General features: G+C 44.1%; 1 protein-coding gene across 1 annotated transcript; it reads left to right on the forward strand.

The window, feature by feature from the left end:
* The first annotated feature begins 2003 nt into the window (after positions 1 to 2003).
* Positions 2004 to 4541, forward strand: ZG16 (zymogen granule protein 16). The gene is made up of 3 exons (XM_037813624.1): positions 2004 to 3078; positions 3263 to 3395; positions 4137 to 4541. The coding sequence occupies exons 1-3, from the start codon at positions 2949 to 2951 to the stop codon at positions 4450 to 4452; spliced, it is 579 nt and encodes a 192-aa protein (XP_037669552.1). The 5' UTR covers positions 2004 to 2948; the 3' UTR covers positions 4453 to 4541.
* The last annotated feature ends 17675 nt before the right edge of the window (positions 4542 to 22216 follow it).

The raw sequence follows: 22216 nt of genomic DNA on the forward strand, positions 1-22216 counted from the left end.
CAAGGGCGCTGAGGATCTGGGGAGAGAATGGGAAGAAATGGCAGGAAGCTTTGGGAGGGCTTCATGGCCTGTAGGACTGGAGAGGATGGGAGGTTGAAGGCAACTGCACTCAGATTTTAAGGGGCAGGTAGGCCCCCCACTGGCACATGGCTTAAGTGTAAAGCAGATCAAATGGGAGCGGATGTGGCAGAAGCAGAGAGGGACCTGATGTTTCTTCTCCTTCTTCCTCCTGGTTCTCCAGTCACCACATCAGAGCTAACCCCTGACATACAAGCATTAGCCAGACAGCGGCCTTCCTTGTCTCTGCGAAGGACAGAAGACTGACCCCGAGACCCCTCGCACTGAGGACGGGCATCTTTTGCACTCTGGAGATTGGACCGGGGACTTGCGGTGGGGAGCAAGGGACAGTCTCCAGGCCATGAGAAGACCGTGGTTCTCCCCCACAGGGTCAGTGCAGTGGAAGGAACCCGTGGCACACGTGGGAGCCTCTTTCCTGAGGGTCCTGGCTGTGCCGTGGCTGGAAATATGAGGGTGACCTCCCCGGCGTCGACCCCAGACCTCTCTGGGCTGCCACTTTGACTTCCTGGGTTTGGTCACAGACTGTGTGACATGTCCCTAACAGAAAGAGAGGTAGAGGGAGACACACACGACAGTGAGGGAGAGGAGAGAGGGGAAGAGAGTTAGAGAGCAAGCAAACTTGAGGAGCTGGAGAGAGAACGAAAGAAGAGGCAGAGACAGCAGGAAAAAGGCATGGAGGGTTTTGGTAACAGATACTGGCAACGGGAACGCAACATTGCATACCTGTATACTTGAAAGCGGTTAAAATGGGAAATGCTATGTTGTGTGTGTACCACAATACGAATTTTAAAAAGAGGCATGGAGAGAGGGAATATAAAGATAAAACCTCAGAGCAGAGATTCAGGGAAAGGTAGAGACAAAAAGAGAAAGAGAGAGAACGGGGAAAGAAAGGCGGGTGCAGAGAGAGGGCACGAGACGTAGCAAAACAGAACGGCCGGGCTGAAGGGGCGGCAGTGGTCTCCTTGGACCTTAGCGGGGTCCTTGCTCCGCTCCCAGAATCTCGCCACCCAGGACCCCGCCTGTTTCCGGCTCCTCAGCGCCGGGCTGGCTCCCTGTTATCTGGGATGGCTCCGCAGCCAGGAGGGCGTGAGGTGCTCTGAGCACCTGGCTGTTCGTCAACACTAACTGAGAGGAGTGACCCCAGCCCCTCCCTGGGCTCCATCCTTCCCTCAGTGTGGAAGGACCTGCTGGCACAGGGGGCCCAGGCACGAGGGCTTCCAGTTTGGGTCCAAGGAGTCGGTCCTGGAAGAGAAAGGCCTAGAATGAAGAAATGGATGATGCCAGCCCTGGGGAAGTGTCAGCGGTAAGGGAAGGAGCGGCTGCCCTGGGTGGGAGGATTCAGCCCACGCTGCTGCCGGAGGGCTTCTGGGGCCCAGGAGGAAAGCCACCCTCTGAGGAGGGCCTGGGTGCCCTCAGTTCCTCTGCTTCCCGCTTGCCGGCTGGATGGCCTTGGTCTGTTCTTGGGATGGGGAGTTGGCAGCTGCCCAACGTGCTCCTTCCCCAGAGAGAGAAGGTTTGAGAAAGGTCTGGCAGGTGGAGATGGATGCAAGGACGGATGGGGGAGAAAGAAGCAACTTGTGGGCAGTCCTAAGCATGAAGTGTCAGGAGTGTGGCCCCGTTCTGGGAGAATCTGTATTTTGAATGCCTGGAGGGCAACGCTTATCCTGAAAGAGGGCCGATTTCAGTGCGAGCTTCTGCAGTTCATTTAGGGGAGGGAGAGGTTTTCAAGAGTACCCGAGACTCCACCATAGAGGTGACTGGTCGGTCACCTTACCTGCACAAAGCCGCTGGCCGTTCGGTTGGCAAACTTTCCTCAAGTTTATTCTGCCCCTCCTGAGATCTGGGGTTTGGCCCAGAGTGGACCCCACCTTACCACCTGTAACCCTGGGCGGGAGGGGCAGGATATGATGTTCCAGACCCTACCAGACACCTGACCCTAAAAGGTTGATCATGTTTGTTCAGAAGGTGAGGTTCACACCGTAAAGAGCAGAGGGAGGGCTAGGACCCAATATAAAAGATCTGGAAGATTCTAGGAGGTTACTTTGTACCTGAAACGGCCAGGTGAGGAGTGACAGAAGCATGGGCTAAGTGGGTGACAGGGATGCCTGGATCTGAGTTAGGGAGAAATTCAACTTCGAGCCAGAGAGGAGAATGCATGGATTGGGCAGCAGGGGAGACCTGCATCTGAGCTAGTCTTAACTGGGTGCAAAGATACCTGGGTCTCAACTGAAGGGATGTGATGGGGAAAGGGAAATCGGCAGATTTGGGCTAGTGGAAGGAAAAGTGTAGACGGGGTCCCTGGAGTCGAATGTGCCGAGCTGGTTCCAAATCCTTCTGCAACTTCTTAGTCTATTCTGGTTCACCCGGATGGCTTGGATGCTGGCATTGGCACTGTCTTCTCTACCACCACCTTCACTCCCCAGCTGGCACAGAGGCGCCTCCAAAATGCTTTATGATTTATGACCAGGGTGAAGCTAGGGATTTGAGCTATGCCCAGATGCCCCACAAACCAGGCCAGTCTACCACAGGCAGACTTCAGTGAGGTTTTGCTCAGACTCGTGGGTTTGGTAAGCAACCATTCCTGTGCTTTGGTGATGTCCTTGACTTCTTTTGATAACTCCTTTCCTGCTTGGTGCCAGGAAGGAAGGGGGCTTGCCACAGCTTGATCCAGACAGAGGGCTGGGATCGCTCCTCTGGCCTGGGAGGGGAGAGGAGAGATTGGCTGCAGTCAGACCAGGGAGAGCCAGAGGGGCTGAGGACACAGAAGTCAGTGCCTCTAGCTTATGGATAGTCCTTTCTAAGCCCAAGAATGGGTCTGCTAGGTCTAAGTTGAAGGACCAAGAAGCCTGAGTCTAAAGTGGAGATCAGAAATGCCTGAACAAATAAAGCCCAGAGGGAAAAGGGCAAACCTTCATTTTCTCCTTCCTTCCCACTCCAGCCCCAGAATGCTGACAGTAGCTCTCCTGGTCCTTCTCTGTGCCTCAGCCTCTGCCAATGCCAGTAAGTGAGACACCAGGAACCCCAGGGTCATGGGGAAGCAACCTTCTGTACCCCCGGTGGCCACAGCATTCAGAAGCCAGCTTGAGAGTGGTGGGAACTGAGTTATGGGGGGTGTGATGGGGTGGTGGGAAGAAACTGAGCTCTTGGGGGATTATCCCTCTCCAACTCCTGCTTTCCCCTCCAGTTCAGGCTCGGTCCTCCTCCTACAATGGCGAGTATGGAGGCGGTGGAGGAAAGAGATTCTCCCATTCTGGAAACCAGCTGGACGGCCCCATCACTGCCCTCCGTGTCCGAGTCAACAGATACTACATCGTAGGGTAAGGAAGGTTCTTTGAGTTTCTGTGGTTTGGGGACCCTCCGGGATCTTACAAAATTGGGACATTCTTGTCACTTTGGGTCACGTCTACTTCAACCCACAAGTCTCAGGGTAACAGGATCAGGTCAAAATGTTGTAGATTACTTGAATTCTAGACCAGCGCTCTTACAACCCCTCCAATCCCTGCCACGTATGACCTTGGGCACACCTGCGGTTTGAATCCCTTTGCAGTCCTCCACCGGGCCATCCTCCATCTTTGCTTGCTGTCTCCCCCGAGAGATGCCCATCCATTCGTATGGTTGGAAAATTCTATCATGTGTTGAGCCAAATGTCATCTCCTTCCAATCCTGGCTCTGCACCCTGGGGCAGCACAAATGTGTCTCTTCCCTCTTCCACAGTGGAGACTTTCCGATGTTTGAAAAATCCTCTTGCTCCTTTCCAGGGGTATGGGGTTGAGGGATGGGAGTCTGGAGTTCAAGTCCAAGCTCTGCCACTTGCTTGCTCTCTGGGTGATGCTAGGCAAGTCGCTTTCCCTCTCTGAGCCTGTTCATTTGTTGGCAATATGAGGAGTTGAAGCTCCCTGTACGATCTCCAAGGGCTTGCCCAGCCATCACATCCTGTGAGGCAGGCAGGAAACTTGTCCTCACTGTCACCAGTTGGAATTCTCACTGGCCAGGAGCCCTGAGTTCTGATTTCCCCCTCCTGCTTGTCTCCCTTCCCTCCCTCCTCACCCCTGCCCCAGCCTCCAGGTGCGCTACGGCAAAGTGTGGAGCGACTATGTGGGTGGCAGCCAGGGAGACCTGGAGGAGATCTTCCTGCACCCTGGGGAGTCGGTGATCCAGGTGTCCGGCAAGTACAAGTACTACCTGAGGCAGGTGATCTTCGTGACCGACAAGGGTCGCTACCTGCCTTTTGGGAAAGACACAGGCACGAGTTTCAACGCCGTCCCCTTGTACCCCAACACCGTGCTCCGGTTCATCAGTGGCCGGGCTGGCCTCCTCATCAACGCCATCGGCCTGCACTGGGACGTCTATCCCAGTGACTGCAGCAGCTGCTGAGCCCGTGGCAGGGACACTGTGGTGGGGGTGGGAGAATGCCCTTCCCACTAACCCCCACCAAAATGGCTCAATAAAAGGACGTGGCTAAAGCCAGTGCATATGTGGGTGTCTGCAGCTGGGATCTGCCTCTGACTCGGGGTACAGATGTACGGATCTCATTTCTGGCTACCTGTTGGACGTCAATCTGGGGAAGAGTGGGAGGACGAGGGAGAGAGGTGGTATGTAAGAATCCTGGGCTTCTTAAAATATATTTTACCAAGAGGAGAGAAGATTCTGGCTCACAGCAACTCTGTTTTCAAGGGCAGCTCCTGAGCGTTTACCCAAACTGGACTTCTCAGGCTGAGGGGTGAGGCCTGGTGTGGCTCCTCTCCCAAAGCCCAGATGTTCCGTTCTCCCTGGCTCCCCTCACCCCTTGGCCACCCCTTGAGAAAGGGCCTCAGCCTCCTGCCTTTAACCCACCCACTGTGAGTGGGTGGCCTGGGTCATTATCCCTCGTTCTTGTCCAGAAACCGTCGGACTCCTGAGGTTTAGCCTATGCTTGTGCCTAAGGACACGGCCCACTCCCCCCCCCCCACCTTTACCCATAAGCCCTGGGGTCCCCGCTCGGCTCTCTCAGAACCGGATTCTTTCCCCAGGAAGCTGCCAGCTCCTCAGCAGCCCTATACTCTTCCAGCACTCACCTCAGAAAAGGAAATTCTGAGGTGGGGAGATTTCCATTGTGGGTTGCCACAAACACAAGGGATTGTTTGGAGTTCAGAGGTTTCGGGGTGACTGGTCCAAATCAGCTAGGATATAAAGTTGCTTTGGAAATAAGTTTTAGGATTCTAGTTCCCAGTTGTAAACATTTCTGACACTTTTTTTGGGTGGAGAGGGGAGGAAAACTCATGTCATTCATGTCACAGGGAATACCAGAATCACATTTCTTACCAATTGGACAAAGAGAACAGATACATGCATGCAACTTTTATAAAGAAATACTGATATTCTAGAATCAAACCCATGACCAGGGTGGTTTCATAACAACTCCTTTATCTCTTCCAAAAAATCAATTCCATAGATTAGAATATAATTCTTTTTAAAATTCATATACCATAAAATTCACCCTTTTGAAGTGTACGGTTCAGGGGTTTTTAGTATATTCACAAGATTGTGCAACCATCACCCCTATCTAATTTCAGAACACTTTCATCACCCCAAAAAGAAACACCATGGTCATTATCAGCAACTCCCCCCAGTCGCTAATATGCTTTTTGTCTTTATTCCAAATATTGCCTATTCCAAATATTCCATGTAAGTGGAATCATACCGTATGTGGCCTTTGCTGTCTGGCTGCTCTCTCTGAGCATAAGGTTTCGAGGTTCAAACCCGTTGTGGCATGTATCAGCACTTCATTCCTTTTTATGGACAGATCTGAGAGATTTTTGAAAGATCAGATGTCTGGTCCACTTCAGTGGTTCTGAATTTGAGAGTTTGCCAGTGGGGAGCAGACTCAGAAGGACTTGATAACACCAATGCCTGAGGCTGAGGGAGGGAGGCGGAGTCTAGGGGGTCTTCCATGTCTCTAGCTGGGGCCCCTGGGAAGAGAGGGAAATCATTCTCTGGAATGGGAATACAAAAGGAAAAACTAACTAGCTTTTGGGCCTGTTGGGTTTTGATGAATCTGTAGTACATTCTGGTTGAGAGCCAATGTGAGGCAGAGGTATATTTCGGTCTGAAGCTTTGGAGGTTTGATATAGGGCTATAGATTCCGGAGTCATCAGCATATAGATAATGAAGTTCAAATGGTGGATATGGAAGAAGTCACTCAGAAAAACTATGGGCACATAAAATGGGAAATAGCCTGAAGTCAGAGGATTGGGGACACCAATGTTCAATGGCTGGTCCAAAGAAGAGGAGTTGGTTAAAGAAATAGGGACTGGAGTGGTCTGGGAGACAAAGGGAATGAGGAATGATGCTCTTGGAGGCAAGAAGTAGTCAATGCCACTGAGAAGTCAAGGAAGGAGCAGGCTTCCCTTTCTTTGTCAAGATCATTAAAGATCAGAAGGTCTTTAATGATCTTGACAGAGAAAGTCTCAGTGATTGGGGAAGTGGGAGCCAGGCTGCAACTGGTTATGGATGTGAGGAAATACAGGGAGCAAGAGCTGAATATTTCAAGAAGTTTGGCTTTGGGAGCCAGAAGATAGGTAATCATAGTTATTAGGGGATGAAAGGAAGGAGGGTGTTCAGTTATTTTGTTTTGTTTTGTTTTGTTATTCTAGACAGGAGAGACCAGAGCTTGTTTTTGTGATGAAGAGAAAGGAGCTAGGGTAGAGAAAGAGGCTGAAGATTCAAGAACTAGGAAATAATTGATAGAACAAGTTCTCAGAAGAGACTGGAGGGTGTTTTGTGTAGGTGCTGGGGCAGGGAAATTTTAAGAAAAGAAGGAAGAAAATAAAGATGAGTGAAGGAGTAGGTTGGTTTGTATGGGGGGTAAATATGGGGAGTGAAACTTGAGGGAACTAATACCTAACCTTAACTTGTTCCATTAAATAAGAAGTAAAGCTACTGGCTAAGGCCTAGGAGGACTGCAGTGGGGAATCAGGAGAATGGCAGGATGTGCAAGAGTTTGTTGACCAAGAACAAGTCAAAAGATTACCACGCAAAGATGGGAGTATAGCTATCAAAGGTTGCAGTGAGTTAGGTTGATAGAGAACTTCACAGGGACTTAAAAAACCTGAGTTCTAGCTTTGCTTGGCAATGAATTTGCTATATCATCTCAGCCAAATCTCTTAACCTCTCTGTATCTCAATTATTTGTAAAATGAACTTTTTGGATTAGATGCTCTCTAAGGCCTGTCTGGCTCTCACATCCTAGAAATCTAAATTCTAAAAATTTACTGTTAGGGGAAAATGATTGGCCTCATTGTCTGGTAGTTGTATGATAGCAATAATGGACAGCAATGCTCTGATCCCAATCTATCAGCTGATGGATGGGAGATCTCAAACTTCCCAGATATAGATAAGCCTTCCATCTATCACTCTTGTTGCATATTAATTAAATGGTTATCTCTCTTTGTCTCTGAACCTGCACAAAAACCAATTGAAGAAACACTTCAGGGAGGCAGATTTGGGAACGCTTCCCCTGTCTCCCACTGGCGTAAATAAACCCTCTTTTCCTTCTCAGCTTGGTTTGGTGTGACTTCTATTGGCCACGCCAAGCGACAAACCCAGATATGGGAAGTGCCCTTTCTACAGTTTTTGGCACCCAATGTGGGGCACAATGTCTGAATGATGTGCTTCTAGGTGGATTCCTGGAACCCTGAGGGTCTCAGCTCTACAGCCGATGGAGGGACTTTTCTCCGAGAGCTGGACAAGAGATTTTCTTGCCCCAGGCATCCAGGACCCCAAAGGCAGCTGGTTATGGAGGAAAATAGGTTTGGTGAGTGAGTGTGGATGTCTTGTGTGCTTGTACAAACCTTGGTCTTGTTTCTCTGGTTCTTGATCTTGTCTTCTTTTTGTTTGTGGGCCCTGTTTGTTTCTTCTGCAGTGACACACTAACTCCTGCCAAAGCTGTAAGTGGGGGACTGCACTTGGTTTGGGTACTCAGTGGCCATACATTTATGCTAAAGCTATTTTTGGAGGGTGCAGCCCCAGGCATGGAGGAATAGCTACTGAGACTTTGTTTGAAAGGGAGCAGCCCCTGGCCTTAAGGGAGGTCACTGATTCGGGGTGCCTAGGTTTTGGTTATTTGGGTGCTCAGTGGCACAGAAATTTATGCCAAAGCTGCTTTTGGAGGGTGCAGCCCCAGACATAGAGGAATAGCCATTGAGACTTGGCTGCCTAGGACTTGGCTTTAATTCTTGGTCTTGTTTTCTTGTGGTTTGGTTAAGTTTTTGTTTTGTGTTTTGTTCTGTCCTGTTTGTCTCAAGTTATCTAAAAAGTAATTTAAAAGAATGGGAAACAACATAAGTGAGAAATCTAAGGAAATTAAGAAAGTAAATCTTTAAATTGCATTCTTAATCATTGAAAGGAATTTGGGTAACAACATGAGTGAGAAATGTAGGGAATTAAGAAGGATGAACCTTTAAATTGCATTCTTAAGCATTGGAAGCAATTCGGAAATGAGCCCATGACAAAGAAAAGCTTCATACAGAGTAATTTGGCCGCACTATGAATTAGAGGATGGCCACAGGTGGCCAAGCCAGGGATTAATAAAATATATTACTTTGCAATCAAATGTATTTTGTAACAGAATGAACAAATGAGATAAAATTCCATATGTACAGTGTTTTATGGCTCTCAGAATAAAAAGCTGCAGAGAAAATCTTTGGGGCATGGCGTTTTACCCACCAGCCAAACCCTTAGCCTCTCCAGAGGAAATAAGGAGAGCCCTAGCCTCCAGTTAAGAAAGTGCTGGTTAAGAGTCCCAGCTCCCAGGTGGCTGAGGCTTTCGAACTCCAGGTGGAGAAATTAGCGACCAAGAGTTCTAGGCCCAGGCTTGTGGCTCCTGTGCCCTCCCCCCACTCCTGCAGACTTGAGTCTGCAGATTTGGCCTCTCCCTCCTCTTCCTCTCACTCCTGCACCTTGTTAGAAAGCTGAGGACAAGCCCCTCATGCCTGTGGATTCCCCCGAAATGGCCTTCCCACCTCATATCATGAGTGATACGCATTTCAGGCAGGGTGTCTCTACCTCCAGAGGGCAAAGGCAGAGATAGTGTCCTCTCCAACAAGGGCCAGCTGAAATAGACACAATGTGTGAGTGGACTCCTTTCTTGACCTCAGGAAAAGCTGGGTCCCCAGTAATCAAGAGGATCCCAGAAAAATGATAAACTTATTAACTTAATTTTTGTAATGCACAATCCTAATTGGGCTTATATACAAACTTTGTTAAATGCACTTTAACCTCAGAAGAAAGGAGAATTGTAATTAAGAGGACTCATGATTTATAATAATACTTTAAGCAATGAAAAACCAGAAAATTCAGTACATGCCCCGGAAATTTGGCTATTCCTCAAGTAAACCCCTATTGGGACCCAGGTAAACAAGCTGGCGGAATAAAATTAGATCACCATAAATCATGCATAATTGTGGGATTAAGAAATGGGGCTCCTAAACAAAATAACTTAAGTAAAATTCAGGAGGTTGTTCAACCGCCTGATGAAAATCCATCGATGTCTTTAGAACGAGTATTCAAAGCTTGCCGTAAATTTACTAATATAAGCCCGGAAGACCCAATAAATCAATGCAACATCAGAGTGCCCCTGACATTCGTTGAAAATTACACAAAGTTGAAGGTGGACTTAAGTTACCAATCTCAGCACTGGTGGAAACTGCATTTAAAGTGTTCTATTATCCTAATGCAGCTCAAGGAAAGGACTGAAAGAAAGCTATCACCTATAAAACCAATTGGAATGTTAATTCTTTTTTTTTTTTTAAATCATCATTTTATTGAGATATATTCACATACCACGCAGTCATACAAAACAAATTGTACTTTCGATTGTTTACAGTACCATTACATAGTTGTACATTCATCACCTAAATCAATCCCTGACACCTTCATTAGCACACACACAAAAATAACAAGAATAATAATTAGAGTGAAGAAGAGCAATTGAAGTAAAAAAGAACACTGGGTACCTTTGTCTGTTTGTTTCCTTCCCCTACTTTTCTACACATCCATCCATAAACTAGACAAAGTGGAGTTTGGTCCTTATGGCTTTCCCAATCCCATTGTCACCCCTCATAAGCTACATTTTTATACAACTGTCTTCGAGATTCATGGGTTCTGGGTTGTAGTTTGATAGTTCCAGGTATCCACCACCAGCTACCCCAATTCTTTAGAACCTAAAAAGGGTTGTCTAAAGTGTGCGTAAGAGTGCCCACCAGAGTGATCTCTCGGCTCATTTTGGAATCTCTCTGCCACTGAAGCTTATTTCATTTCCTTTCACATCCCCCTTTTGGTCAAGAAGATGTTCTCCGTCCCACGATGCCGGGTCTACATTCCTCCCCGGGAGTCATATTCCACGTTGCCAGGGAGATTCACTCCCCTGGGTGTCTGATCCCACGTAGGGGGGAGGGCAGTGATTTCACCTTTCAAGTTGGCTTAGCTAGAGAGACAGGGCCACATCTGAGCAACAAAGAGGCATTCGGGAGGAGGCTCTTAGGCACAACCATAGGGAGGCCTAGCCTCTCCTTTGCAGCAACCGTCTTCCCAAGGGTAAAACCTGTGGTAGAGGGCTCAACCCACCAAACCACCAGTCCCCTATGTCTGTGGTCATGTTAGCAACCATGGAGGTGGGGTAGGCGAATACCCCTGCATTCTCCACAGGCTCCTCAAGGGGGCACTGCATCTTTTTTCTTTCCTTGTTTTTTTTTTTTTTTTTAATTAACTTTCCCTTCTTTTTTAAATCAACTGTATGAAAAAAAAGTTAAAAAGAAAACAAACATACAATAAAAGAACATTTCGAAGAGACCATAACAAGGGAGTAAGAAAAAGACAACTAACCTAAGATAACTGCTTAACTTCCAACATGTTCCTACTTTACCCCAAGAAAGTTACCTAATATAGCAACATTTCTGTGAACTTGCTCCTACTATATCCATCAGAAATTAACAGACCATAGTCATTCCTGGGCATCCCCAGAACGTTAAATAGCTTATCTGTTCTTCCTGGATTATTGTTCCCCCTTCCTTAATTGCTCTCTATTGCTAGTTCCCCTACATTCTACATTATAAGCCATTTGTTTTATATTTTTCAAAGTTCACATTAGTGGTAGCATATAATATTTCTCTTTTTGTGCCTGGCTTATTTCGCTTAGCATTATGTCTTCAAGGTTCATCCATGTTGTCATATGTTTCACGAGATCGTTCCTTCTTACTGCCGCGTAGTATTCCATCGTGTGTATATACCACATTTTATTTATCCACTCATCTGTTGAAGGACATTTGGGTTGTTTCCATCTTTTGGCAATTGTGAATAATGCTGCTATGAACATTGGCGTGCAGATATCTGTTCGTGTCACTGCTTTCCGATCTTCCGGGTATATACCGAGAAGTGCAATTGCTGGGTCGAATGGTAACTCTATATCCAGTTTTCTAAGGAACTGCCAGACTGACTTCCAGAGTGGCTGAACCATTATACAGTCCCACCAACAGTGAATAAGAGTCCCAATTTCTCCACATCCCCACCAGCATTTGTAGTTTCCTGTTTGTTTAATGGCAGCCATTCTAACCGGTGTTAGATGGTATCTCATTGTGGTCTTAATTTGCATCTCTCTAATAGCTAGTGAAGCTGAACATTTTTTCATGTGTTTCTTGGCCATTTGTATTTCCTCTTCAGAGAACTGTCTTTTCATATCTTCTGCCCATTTTATAATTGGGCTGTCTGTACTATTGTCATTGAGTTGTAGGATTTCTTTATATATGCAAGATATCAGTCTTTTGTCAGATACATGGTTTCCAAAAATTTTTTCCCATTGAGTTGGCTGCCTCTTTACCTTTTTGAGAAATTCCTTTGAGGTGCAGAAACTTCTAAGCTTGAGGAGTTCCCATTTATCTATTTTTTCTTTTGTTGCTTGTGCTTTGGGTGTAAAGTCTAGGAAGTGGCCGCCTAATACAAGGTCTTGAAGATGTTTTCCTACATTATCTTCTAGGAGTTTTATGGTACTTTCTTTTATATTGAGATCTTTGGTCCATTTTGAGTTAATTTTTGTGTAGGGGGTGTGGTAGGGGTCCTCTTTCATTCTTTTGGATATGGATATCCAACTCTCCCAGCCCCATTTGTTGAAAAGACCATTATGACTCAGTTCAGCAACTTTGGGGGCCTTATCAAAGATCAGTCGGCCATAGATCTGAGGGTCTATCTCTGAATTCTCAATTTGATTCCATTGATCTATATGTCTATCTTTGTGCCAGTACCATGCTGTTTTGGCAACTGTGGCTTTATAATAAGCTTCAAAGTCAGGGAGTGTAAGTCCTCCCACTTCGTTTTTCTTTTTTAGAGTGTCTTTAGCAATTCGAGGCATCTTCCCTTTCCAAATAAATTTGATAACTAGCTTTTCCAAGTCTGCAAAGTAGGTTGTTGGAATTTTGATTGGGATTGCATTGAATCTGTAGATGAGTTTGGGTAGAATTGACATCTTAATGACATTTAGTCTTCCTATCCATGAACATGGAATATTTTTCCATCTTTTAAGGTCCCCTTCTATTTCTTTTAGTAGAGTTATGTAGTTTTCTTTGTATAGGTCTTTTACATCTTTGGTTAAGTTGATTCCTAGGTACTTGATTTTTTTAGTTGCTATTGAAAATGGTATCTTTTTCTTGAGTGTCTCTTCAGTTTGTTCATTTCTAGCATATAGAAACATTACTGACTTATGTGCATTAACCTTGTATCCCGCTACTTTGCTAAATTTGTTTATTAGCTCTAGTAGCTGTATCGTCGATTTCTCAGGGTTTTCTAGATATAAGATCATATCATCTGCAAACAATGACAGTTTTACTTCTTCTTTTCCAATTTGGATGCCTTTTATTTCTTTGTCTTGCCGGATTGCCCTGGCTAGCACTTCCAGCACAATGTTGAATAACAGTGGTGACAGCGGGCATCCTTGTCTTGTTCCTGATCTTAGAGGGAAGGCTTTCAGTCTCTCTCCATTGAGTACTATGCTGGCTGTGGGTTTTTCATATATGCTCTTTATCATGTTGAGGAAGTTTCCTTCAATTCCTACCTTTTGAAGTGTTTTTATCAAAAAGGGATGTTGGATTTTGTCAAATGCTTTTTCAGCATCTATTGAGATGATCAATTGATTTTTCCCTTTTGACTTGTTAATGTGTTGTAATACATTGATTGATTTTCTTATGTTGAACCATCCTTGCATGCCTGGAATAAACCCCACTTGGTCATGGTGTATGATTTTTTTAATGTGTCTTTGGATTCAATTTGCAAGTATTTTGTTGAGGATTTTTGCATCTATATTCATTAGGGAGATTGGCCGGTAGTTTTCCTTTTTTGTAACATCTTTGCCTGGTTTTGGTATTAGATTGATGTTAGCTTCATAAAATGAGTTAGGTAGTGTTCCATTTTCTTCAATGTTTTGAAAGAGTTTGAGTAAGATTGGTGTCAGTTCTTTCTGGAAAGTTTGGTAGAATTCCCCTGTGAAGCCATCTGGCCCTGGGCATTTATTTGTGGGAAGATTTTTGATGACTGATTGGATCTCTTTGCTTGTGATGGGTTGACTGAGGTCTTCTATTTCTTCTCTGGTCAGTCTAGGTTGTTCATATGTTTCCAGGAAATTGTCCATTTCCTCTACATTATCCAGTTTCTTGCCATACAGTTGTTCATAGTATCCTCTTATAATTTTTTTAATTTCTTCAGGATCTGCAGTTATGTCACCTTTTTCATTCATTATTTTGTTTATATGGGTCTTCTCTCTTTTTGATTTTGTCAGTCTAGCTAGGGGCTTGTCAATCTTGTTGATCTTCTCAAAGAACCAACTTTTGGTGATATTTATCCTCTCTATTGTTTTTTTGTTCTCTATGTCATTTATTTCTGCTTTAATCCTTGTTATTTCTTTTCTTGTACTTGGTTTAGGATTGGTTTGCTGTTCATTTTCTAGCTTCTTCAGTTGATCCATTAGTTCTTTGATTTTGGCTCTTTCTTCCTTTTTAATATATGCGTTTAGTGCTATAAATTTCCCCCTTAGCACTGCTTTTGCTGCATCCCATAGGTTTTGGTATGTTGTGTTCTCATTTTCATTCGTCTCTATATATTTAGCAATTTCTCTTGCTATTTCTTCTTTAACCCACTGATTGTTTAGGAGTGTGTTGTTTAACCTCCAGGTATTTGTGAATTTTCTAAGTCTCTGATGGTTATTGACTTCTAATTGTATTCCATTGTGGTCAGAGAATGTGCTTTGAATAATTTCAATCTTTTTAAATTTATTGAGGCTTGTTTTATGTCCCAGCATATGATCTATTGTGGAGAAAGTTCCGTGAGCACTAGAAAAGTATGTGTATCCTGGTGATTTGGGATGTAATGTCCTGTATATGTCTGTTAAATCTAATTCATTTATCAGATTGTTTAGGTTTTCAATTTCCTTATTGGTCTTCTGTCTGGTTGATCTATCTATAGGAGAGAGTGATGTGTTGAAGTCTCCCACAATTATTGTGGAAACATCAATTGCTTCCTTTAGTTTTGCCAGTGTTTCTCTCATGTATTTTGTGGCGCCTTGGTTGGGTGCATAGACATTTACGATTGTTATTTCTTCTTGTTGAATTGCCCCTTTTATTAGTATGTAGTGGCCTTCTTTGTCTCTCAAAACATCCCTGCATTTGAAGTCTATTTTATCTGAGATTAATATTGCTACACCTGCTTTCTTTTGGCTGTAGCTTGCATGAAATATTTTTTTCCATCCTTTCACTTTCAGTTTCTTTGTGTCCCTGTGTCTAAGATGAGTCTCTTGTATGCAACATATTGATGGTTCATTTTTTTTGATCCATTCTGCAAATCTATATCTTTTAATTGGGGAGTTTAATCCATTTACATTCAACGTTATAACCGTGAAGGCATTTCTTGAATCAGCCATCTTATCCTTTGGTTTATGTTTGTCATATTTTTCCCCTCTGTCTATTAATATCCTTTATTGTACCCATACCGAATCTCTTTAGTACTGAACCTTTCTCCAAGTCTCTCTGTCCTTTCTTTGTTTCTCTGTCTGTAGGGCTCCCTTGAGTATCTCCAGTAGGGCAGGTCTCTTGTTAGCAAATTCTCTCAGCATTTGTTTGTCTGTGAAAAATTTAAGCTCTCCCTCAAATTTGAAGGAGAGCTTTGCTGGATAAAGTATTCTTGGCTGGAAATTTTTCTCACTCAGAATTTTAAATATATCGTGCCACTGCCTTCTTGCCTCCATGGTGGCTGCTGAGTAGTCACTACTTAGTCTTATGCTGTTTCCTTTGTATGTGGTGAATTGCTTTTCTCTTGCTGCTTTCAGAACTTGCTCCTTCTCTTCTGTGTTTGATAGTGTGATCAGTATATGTCTCAGAGTGGGTTTATTTGGATTTATTCTATTTGGAGTTCGCTGAGCATTTATGATTTGTGTATTTATGTTGTTTAGAAGATTTGGGAAGTTTTCCCCAACAATTTATTTGAATACTCTTCCTAGACCTTTACCCTTTTCTTCCCCTTCTGGGACACCAATGAGTCTTATATTTGGACGTTTCATATTATCTATCATATCCCTGAGGTCCATTTCGATTTTTTCAATTTTTTTCCCCATTCTTTCTTTTATGCTTTCATTTTCCATTCTGTCATCTTCAAGGTCACTGATTCGTTGTTCAACTTCCTCTAGTCTTGTACTATGAGTGTCCAGAATCTTTTTAATTTGGTCAACAGTTTCTTTAATTTCCATAAGATCATCCATTTTTTTATTTAGTCTTGCAATGTCTTCTTTATGTTCTTCTAGGGTCTTCTTGATTTCCTTTATCTCCCGTACTATGGTCTCATTGTTCATCTTTAGTTCTTTGAGTAGCTGCTCTAGGTGCTGTGTCTCTTCTGGTCTTTTGATTTGGGTGCTTGGGCTTGGGTTATCCATATCGTCTGGTTTTTTCATATGCTTTATAATTTTCTGTTGTTTTTGGCGTCGTGGCATTTGCTGAACTTGATAGGGTTCTTTTAGGATTTGTAGACCAATTGAAGTCCTTATCTCTTATTTCTCAGATCTACAGCTTCGTGGAGTACACTTTCTCTAACTAACCAGCAGGTGGCGTCCACAAGCCACCTGTTCTCCACAAGCCAGTTCTCCCCTGCTTAGCCTTTTTGGTGAGTGGGGGAGTGAGTCTTGTGGGGTCCAATTGGTGTACCAAGCTTGCGTGTGTAGTTGGTGTTGCCTGTCCTGTATATGGGGCGTGTTTCTGGGCAGTCAGGGAGGGGGGGTGGCTCTAACAATCAAATCTCCCTGGTGATCCTAGAGTTTTAAAGCTGCTGCAATAGTCTAATCCTTCAGTTCAGTCCTGCCACAGTTTGTCTCTGCCACTGACCCACAAGTCCTTGGTATTGGCGTATGGCTCCTGAGACTTGCAAGTGGGCCCCTCTTCCAGGCCGTGCACCCCGGGTCCTCTGTTGAGGGATGACTGTGCTATGTCACAGGTGAGTGCCTTCCCCCCAGGGCAGTTCTGGGCTGCTGGGCTGTGTAGGGAGGCTCCCAGTCTGCTGAAATGATGGCTGAATGGGACTTTGTTAATTCACACTGCTCTACCTTCCCAACTCTGGGACAATCAGCTGAGGTTGCAGGGAAGGCTAATGTCCATGCCCAGTTTTGTGGTGTGTGCCTGTTATTTGAAGCACTTCCGTCACACTGGGTTGTCTGGGGCAGTTCTGGGCTATGGGGCTGGCGATGGGCAGGAGTGTTTCCTGTCCACCAGGATGATGGCTGTGAGCGGACACCCCCCTTTTCTTGGGAAGTTGTGGTGTTTAGTGAATTTTCTCAGCCACTGGATTATTGCGTTTTGTCTCAGAGCTCTCCTAGTTCTGCTCTTGACTTGACCTGCCCAAATAGCAAGTCTTTGAAGCTTTCTGTATTGGGCTTCTTAGAGTAATTGTTTTAGAAAAAGAAAAAAGGATTAAAAAAAAAACGGGCCCTCCTCAGAGATCTAATGGGTTATTGAAATGCTAAGAGACAAAGCAACCAGGGCCATTAAGGAAAGGTCCACAGGGCAGAGAGATCAGCTTTTCTTCGGGATTTGCATATGCGCCTCAGGGCCCTTCCCCTTTCTATGTTCACCAGAACTCCAAAAATCCTCCGCTTTTATTTTGGAGTTTTTCGTGTTGTTTTTTTTCTATGCCTGTCTCCTCTCTGCTGGGCTGGCTGCTCTCAGATTCTCTGGTGTCTGGTCTCAGTCTATCTATGGTTGGAGTTTGAATCAGTAGAATGAGTTTCCGATAAGGGCAGCCACTGCAGTTCTCCCTTCTCCTTCCCGGAGCTGACAGCCCCTCTTCCCCCGGGACTGAGCCTGGCAGGGAGGGGTGCGGGTCCCCTGGCCGCAAAAAGTTACAGATTTCGCTGATCTCAGCAGTTCCACGTTTTCATGAGTGTTGTATGAAGTATGCCCAAAGTCAGATTGCTCTGTGGTGTCCAGTCCACGCAGTTCCTGGCTTTCTACCTACTTTCCTGGAGGAGTAACTAAAACATACAGCTCACCAGTCTGCCATCTTGCCCCGCCTCTGGAATGTTAATTCTTAGGAGTGGTCCTAAGTAAAACTTTTCATCAGCAAAAGAAGTCTGTGGAAGGTAAGACCCCTGGGGCCCCAAGGAAACTGCTGGGCCCCCAGCAATGTGCATATTGCAGGGGGAGGGGGGGACATTAGAAATGGGAAAGTCCCAGCTTAATGCAAAAGGAAACAAAGGACTCCAGCAATCCAGTGTCCACAGTGACAGAAGAGGAGGACAGTGACCTGTAGTGATGGGGCTTGGGGACACTTTCCACCAGTCGGGAAACCATCCCAATCACCCACAAAGAACCTCGGGTCTCATTCCAAGTGGGTAAGAACTTAGTAAATTTTCTGGTCAACATAAGACTTAATTACACTTAAAAGGAATCAGTCCTTGTTATGGGCTTGTCTGAAGTTGCTAATGACTTCTCACAGCATCATCAGTGCCAAATCGGAAAAGGTCAATTGACTTACAAATTTCTTTGCAAGACTCTTTCTTTCCCTCTCTTTCACCTGGTGAAATGAATTTACAAGTTCCGGCTCTAGGAGCAGGCCTACAAACTGCAATGAAAGATCCAGGCAAGCCACAACTTCCTAACAAAGAAAAGCCGTGAAATATTCTCGAAGTGAGCCAGAGATGTACAAGAAGCCACAGTACAGTGTCCACTTAGGTTAAGAGAAGAGAGAGCATTTTTGCCACCAATTAAAAGATTTTCGAATGAGGGCTAATGACACCAGGGACTCAAGATTACAGATTTGTCCAGAATTTGAGAGTTATAAATCCAATAGTAGAAAATGTATGTCCCAGGGTACCCAATTCGTATACTCTCCTCCTCATCAGTATTTCTGACACATATACTTGGTTTAACTTTAAAGGATTCCATTTATTGCTTCCCAATAAATACTCACAAAAACTCTTTGCATTCAAATGAGAAGAACTTGACACAGGAATAAAACAGCAGTGTACTTGGATTGTATTAAAAAGTGCAAGTCTTGTCCAGAAATCAGGGAGTAAAACTCCACCAGAGACTTTGTGCAGGCTAGACCCTCTGGCAAGTGACCATACCAAAGAACAAAAGGGAACTTGGGATTCTTGGGTATAGCGGGCTATTGTCAACTGCCAATACTAAATTTCAGATTGACAGCCAATCCTCTATATCTGGCCATAAAGGGAAATTAAAAAAAAATTTTTTTAAACGGACACCAGAAAGTACAACTGCCTTTCAAGCATTAGAGGCAAATTGATATCAGCTCCAACCTTGGGCTCCTTGATGCCATCCAAGAATTTGACCGTCTGTCCATGAAAGGCAGGGCATGACCTTCAACATACTAGTATAAGCCTTTTGGAAAAATATACGACCAGTGGCTTATTTGTCCAAACAGTTTGACACTGTAGCCTGAGGACAGTAGCAGCCACTTGTGAACTCTTAGGAGAAATAAAAAGTTAACTTTGAGCTCCCCACTTGTCCTTACTGTATTGGAGCAAAAGGGAGACAGTGGCTCATCAGGCAGTGCTGCTGGACAATCTTGAGTGCCATCTTACAGAAAGCAAGATATTCGGTAGCAAATACTGCCTCTCCTAACCAGAACATCAGCACAAAGTGTGGAAATAATTGCCCTCATAAGGGCCCTCCAGCTAAGCATAAGGCAGTCACCGGCCTGCACAGACTATCATACACTTTTGCTGATTTGCATGCTCACAAAACAATTTGAAAAGAGCATGGTCAAAAAACTGCAGCCAACAAAGACATAAAGCATATAGATCTAATTTTTAAATTGTTAGATGAAGTAATGCATCCCAAGAAATTAGCCGTCCACTGCAAAAGACATCGATCCATGGATAATAAAAGGCTGAGATGGTAAAGAAAACCAGCAAATAAATTTACAGTCAAGCCAAAATTCCTTGGATTCTTCAAGTATTTGCTAGCGTTTGTGGACACTTTTGCTAGATAGTTAAAAGCTTCTTCCTTGTTGGACTAAAAAGCACAAGCTGTAAAATGGTTACTCCAAAAAAATTCCTAAATTTGGACTTCTGCTTTCTGTTCAAAGCAATCGACATAGCGAAAAATTGTTAAAGGTGTTTCAAGACTCTTCAGCATCGACTGGTGCCTACATTCTGCTTACAAGCTAGTCTACAGGAACAACAGAATCTGCTTCAGAACTCAATTAAAATAAAATAAAGTTCTACCTGTTGACCTCCTGAGGATAAGAATAGCACCCTGAAGGAGGTTAAGTTTGAGCCCTTTAAAATAACATTTATAGATTGTAATTCTTTGAGTGTTTCTGTGGAGATGTGCCCCACCCAATGTGAGTGATGACTCTGATTGGATAATTCCCATGGAGGTGTTACCCCACCCATTCAGGGTGGGTCTAAATTAAATCACTGGAGCCATATAGATGAGCTGACAAACAGAAGAAACTCAGTGCAGCTGAGAGTGACATTTTCAAGAGGAGCTATAGCCAAGAGGGACACTTTGAAGAGTGCACTGGAACTGAGAGAGGAACTTCAGCTTACAGAGACATTTTGGAGATGGCGTTTGAAAGCAGACTTTTGATCTGGAGAAGCTAAGAGAGGACAGACACTCCAAGAGCAACTAAGAGTGACATTTTTGAGGAGCTGCAGCCTAGAGAGGAACATCCTGGGAGAAAGCCATTTTGAAACCAGAACTTGGAGCAGATGCCAGCCACGTGCCTTCCCAGCTAACAGAGGTTTTACGGACACCATTGGCCATCCTACAGTGAAGGTACCCTATTGTTGATGCAGTACCTTGGACACTTTATGGCCTTAAGACTGTAACTGTGTAACCAAATAAATCCCCTTTTATAAAAGCCAAAAAAAAACAACCAAAAAACAAAAAACAAAAAACATTTAGAAGGCCATTTCTAAAGGTTAAATAGGCAGGTAACATGCATCCCAGTTCAGAATTAACTACAATTCAAAATGTAAAATTCTTAAGTGCTACTTCAGCTGAAATTGATAATTATGCCTCTAATTACCTTAAATTCCCCACAGGTGTACCCCCTGACAGCATTACCAGCCTAGAGATCAAGTCTGGATCTGCACCTGAAATGACCAGCATCCCCAGGTTCAACTAAATCCTAAATGGGCTAAGCCTTATTGTTACTTGTTACTCATCCTTTTCTTAAGTTGCAGGGAATAGGGCTTTGGAATTCACCACACCAGAGTCGAGGTGCAACTGTTGCAGGGTGGAGACACACCTCCTGTTAGATGAAAAGCCATGGTGACAGTAAATCCTCTTGATAACCCAAAACATCAGTGAACTTATGAACTTCTGGATGGCCTAAAATATTTGTTTAAAAATCTTTCTAGTCAAATGAGTTATAATGTTCCTTGTTATTTTTTTTTTTCCATAACCTAATATGCCCTTTAATAGCCACCCAAGAAAGTAATCTCTTCTTCCAATGGGCCCATTCATATGTTGCTTCCATGAATCAGTCTAACTGCTGGATTTGTGGCCCGTTGCCTGTCTCTAGTGTCTCTGGTCTGCCATGGTGGATACCTCCCTTGCAGCGTACAGACTGGATAGCCCTCAAGTCTTCAATAAACAAAATGCAGAAAAGAATCTATTATGTTAAATTCCAACGCTACCACCAGGGCTGATCTTAGTCACTGGCCAGTAGACTTAACCCAGACAGGACATCATCTTGTTTTCTCTGACAAAACCACCAATGAAGCAGAAATACATTATTCCCATCAATTAAATAAAAACCAAAAGGAGAAAATTTTACTGAAAGGATAAAAGATGGACATTTTCAGCTCTGGGACGGGATAGTTTGGCTTACCCCAGGATATAGGAGGCTGAGCCAGAAGGCTTCATTTTGTTGGGAACAGAAAAATCATTCCCTGCTACGCATTCCCTCCTTACTATGCAAAATGGGACAGTTACCCCCTAAAAGTTGTAAACAAACTATCACTCTTTTAGCTAATCATTGGTATAGTATAAACTAGAATCTTAGACCTACAATATATTGGGTCACCCCTAACAGGACCCAGTGGATCTGCGGATCTAATCTATGGCCCTGGCTCCCACCTGAATGGATAGGACAATGCACTCTGGGGCTTCCTTGGGCACAAGAAACAATTCATAGGAAGCTCCCTCATACAGCAGCTAATTTACCCCTGCTACGAGCTTGTTAGACTCGCTTTCTTTTTTTAAATTATTTTATTTTTATTTTTTTTTAAATTCAGTTTTATTGAGATATATTCACATACCATATAATCATCCATGGTATACAATCAACTGTTCACAGTACCATCATATGGCTGTGCATTCATCACCCCAATCTATTTTTGAACATTTTCCTTACACCAGAAAGAATAAAAATAAGAATAAAAAATAAAAGTAAAAAAGAACACCCATATCACCCCACCAATCCCATCCTATTTTTCATTCAGTCTTTGTCCCCATTTATCTACTCATCTATCCATACACTGGATAAAGGGAGTGTGATCCACAAGGTTTTCACAATCTGTGTAAAAGCTACATAGTTATACAGTCATCTTCAAGAGTCAAGGCTACTGGGTTGGAGTTTGATAGTTTCAGGTATTTACTTTTAGCTAT

This window comes from Choloepus didactylus, chromosome 21 (genome assembly GCF_015220235.1).
Source record: "Choloepus didactylus isolate mChoDid1 chromosome 21, mChoDid1.pri, whole genome shotgun sequence".
Classification (NCBI taxonomy): domain Eukaryota; kingdom Metazoa; phylum Chordata; class Mammalia; order Pilosa; family Megalonychidae; genus Choloepus; species Choloepus didactylus.